At 45.4% G+C, this 3624-nt stretch overlaps 1 protein-coding gene across 1 annotated transcript; it reads left to right on the forward strand.

Moving 5' to 3' along the window:
• On the forward strand, nt 1–3410 carry mnx1 (motor neuron and pancreas homeobox 1). The gene is made up of 3 exons (XM_069932970.1): nt 1–475; nt 2727–2887; nt 3129–3410. The coding sequence occupies exons 1-3, from the start codon at nt 1–3 to the stop codon at nt 3408–3410; spliced, it is 918 nt and encodes a 305-aa protein (XP_069789071.1).
• Nucleotides 3411–3624: the final 214 nt, after the last annotated feature.

The following is a 3624-nucleotide window of genomic DNA, read 5'->3' on the forward strand; positions in this document are numbered from 1 at the left end:
ATGGAAAAATCCAAAAATTTTCGAATCGACGCTCTCCTGGCTGTCGACCTGCCCAAACCACAAACTTGTTCGCCTCTTCTTGCAACTTCGCCCCCTCCCTCCACAGCCAGCCCTCCAATGCTCGACCAACACCCGGCCACCACCGACTGCCTGCGCTCCGACAGCCCCTCGCCCCCGAGGCTGACTCTCGGCAACCTGATGTCCAACCCCGGCTTCCTGAGTGTGCACCAACACCCCGGCATGACAGGCCTTCACTCCCACGGGGCGATCCCGGCTTCAGCTCTCTACGGCCACCCGGTCTACACCTACTCGGCACTGACGGGTCAGTCCAGCACCTTGCCCTACCCTTACCCTCAACTCGCGGGCGCTCATCACTCGGAGCCAGTCAAAGTAACGGCCGGGACGTTTCAGATAGACCAGTGGCTTCGAGCCTCGACAGCCGGGATGATGTTGCCAAAAATGCCGGATTTCAACGGTAGGCGTCCGTCCATTTCTTCCTTCGGAAGAGATACAAAAAAAGCTCTCAGTGTTTGCCAAACTTACGATCTTATCTTCTGAAAACCTTGTTAGAATTCATAAGAATCAGTTAAGCTGTTAAAACGATTGTCTAGCTCTCCTGAGGTTGGAGCCACCTCAGAGCATTGGATATTGTGCCCAGATTCTGCTCTGTTCAATGTTACATTGGTTGGCCGCCATTGGAGAGCGAGCACGTTACCTGCATCTATATTTTAAAAGTGATTGAATAGGGAAACAGTAGCAACAAAAAAAAACCCCTGCCAACTGCAGGCCGATTTAAACCGTAAGGGTGAACCTTCCCCAGCTGTCCCTGTCCAACTTGGACAAGGAATTTAATGAAACAACAAAGTGATTTGATTGAACACCCGGCCAAGTGTCCTTCATAAGAATTTCGCCTCAGCCCCAATTACAACCCCCATTTTCGCTTTTTTTTTTAAACCCCTGCCATGGTTATGTTGGTTCATGGTGAAAGGAGTAAAATGGTGGGTTGAGATAAAACAGCTTCCATTGCAATGGAAATAAACATTCGTCCAGCCGCAATGCTGAAAGATGCAACAATGTATTGAATTTAGGAAATACTTTCAAGTAAGTCGTTATTGAAACATCAGGGTTTTTTTTTGTTGCGGGTGAAAAATTCCTGACACAGGGGGAAAAAATACTAATTAGGCGAGGAGTGAAAATTCTCCAGACGTAAATCTCAAACAAGGTTCAGCGGTGATGGGGTGGGGGGGGGGGGGGGGAGGAAGCGAAATGGCAGGATAATAAACCGGCTGGAAAGTGGCGAGATGGTGTTAAAATCTCAGCGCTGTTTGCAGAAGAGAGACTGGGCTTTTTGTTTCTGCCTATTCTCGCAGGTTTGTTCAAGATGAAGCAGTAAATAGCGCCTTTTCTTCCACCGTTTGCCGTGAATGGCGAGCTCTCTGCAAACCCAGCAACAATGAGCTGACAAATCCAACATGTGGCTTATTTATAGGTCTCTGCAAACCCGAGTCTTTTATTCGACCTGATTTTAGTATCCTGTGACTCGAATTCTTTCTACATATTCTCCTCCGGCTTCTGGTCCAATGTGTACAATCCTTCGAGTTAAATAAAGTACGATTGTTCTGTGTTCATTAAAATATCTACAGTCTTAATGTCCATAGAATATTTTAAGATTAAAGTGAAATTGATAACGAATTATTACATTCACAGCATGTGGTTTCATTTGTCGATCAACAGCATTTGGGAATAAATTTGTAGCTATTTCCACGTTTGGGGTTCGCCGTTCACTGTTTAATCTCAGTGGGTTGGTCATTATTGATTTGATCAAAGGATTGTCTACCTTGTCCAGGGATTTGGAAGGGATGGCGGTAAACGGTGGGCGTACTCTCTCAACAGGGCCAATCAACTTTCCCTGGGGAGTCGGAGCTAATTTTCACCACTCTTCTATTGTACCTTTTATTGTCCGGTACATGTTAGCCCTGTGGAAAATCAACCCCCTTTTCTTAAAGAAACTATAGGAAATGGCTGGTGACTGTAATATCTTGATCGACGAGAAAACCGGAGTGGCGTCCACGTGAAAGGTTCAGCGCGCTGCTCATGGTGATGTAATTTAACGGATGATTCAACGAATATAAATTGTTACTTTAATTCAGGCCGCAAAAATGCCATCGATTGCATTTTCCAATCTGTGAATTGTACCACAAATATTCCATATTAAAATCTGGAATTGAGTGTTTCCATGTAATATTGCTCGAGCTAGGATTAACATTCCAGGATCAATGCACGGATGACATTTTAAGAACACACTGTAGATGTTGACAGTGTGGACATGCAATAGTGAACAATCCCCGAAATGTACGCCCTTTGTAGGTTAATTGGTGTATCTGGGCGGCTTGGGCTCCTGGGCTGATCACTGTCTAAAAGAAATTGAACTGTAATCTTCTATTCAGATTTGACACTGACGCCTGTGTGATTAAGATTGTGGTGGCGAGGTTTTAAATAACAAAATACAGTTCCCAATTGGCCAACCTGTGTTCTCATTTAGTTTTGCAGAGGGTGTTTTTCTTTAATTCGGCCTTGAGGGGGGAAAAAAGCGAAAGTGGGAGAATGGAACATCATACAAATTCTCACGGCAAGCGGGGTAGGCCGATAAAGAGAGTAAATACAGGCGCTTTCGAATCTCTGCAGCGATGGGAGAAAATGTTCAAGGCTGTTCATCTGTTCCACAGCACAAACTCAGTCCAGCATGTTGGGGAAATGCCGTAGGCCGCGAACAGCTTTTACCAGCCAGCAACTCCTGGAATTGGAGCATCAATTCAAACTGAACAAGTACCTCTCCAGGCCCAAACGGTTTGAGGTGGCCACGTCCTTGATGCTAACAGAGACGCAGGTAGGATGATTTTCTGCACAAATCTGATCGAAATGGGCAAATGAACGCTTTGACTTTTCATTCAGAGCCTTGTGTGCAGTTGATTTTATTCTTGCTCCTATGTGTGTGATTTACGTGGTGGGTTAGTTTTTAAAGATGCAGCTTCCCACTGTCTCTTGAGTTTCATGTTTTAAACTGTCCGGTCTTGCGGATTTAAAAATCTGGATCTGCTTCTCTCTTTTAAAAAAAAAAAATCCAATAGGTTAAAATATGGTTTCAGAACAGACGGATGAAATGGAAACGGAGCAAAAAGGTCAAAGAACAGGCGGCGCACGAAGCAGTCAAACAGAAGGGAAAAATCACTGAACACACATCCAACCCTTTCCAAGAGAAACCTGACATGGCCAAAGGAGATCAGAGCAAACATTCCCGATTGAGGAACGTTCGGGGCAGTGACGAGGAAGGGGGTAGTTTAACGTGCCCCTCGTCCGAATGTTCTTCCGACGAGGAAGCCGAGCAAGGCCCGACCATGAAAGTTAAATAGGTCCCATCGGTTTCACCGCCACCGGGTCACGCTCTCGGACAAATAGCTCGACTTGTATAGCGTCTCCTGAAGGTTTGGCACTGGCAAGTTTCCCCGTCTCTCACTAATTGCCATAACACACAGGTTCGTGTAAGTCTGAACGGTAAAAAGTGTAAAATTGCAGGACTGTCCGCCTTTATTTTTGTATTGTATTTATAAGAACTGGCCCATAGAT

Source organism: Narcine bancroftii, chromosome 1 (assembly GCF_036971445.1).
Source record: "Narcine bancroftii isolate sNarBan1 chromosome 1, sNarBan1.hap1, whole genome shotgun sequence".
Classification (NCBI taxonomy): domain Eukaryota; kingdom Metazoa; phylum Chordata; class Chondrichthyes; order Torpediniformes; family Narcinidae; genus Narcine; species Narcine bancroftii.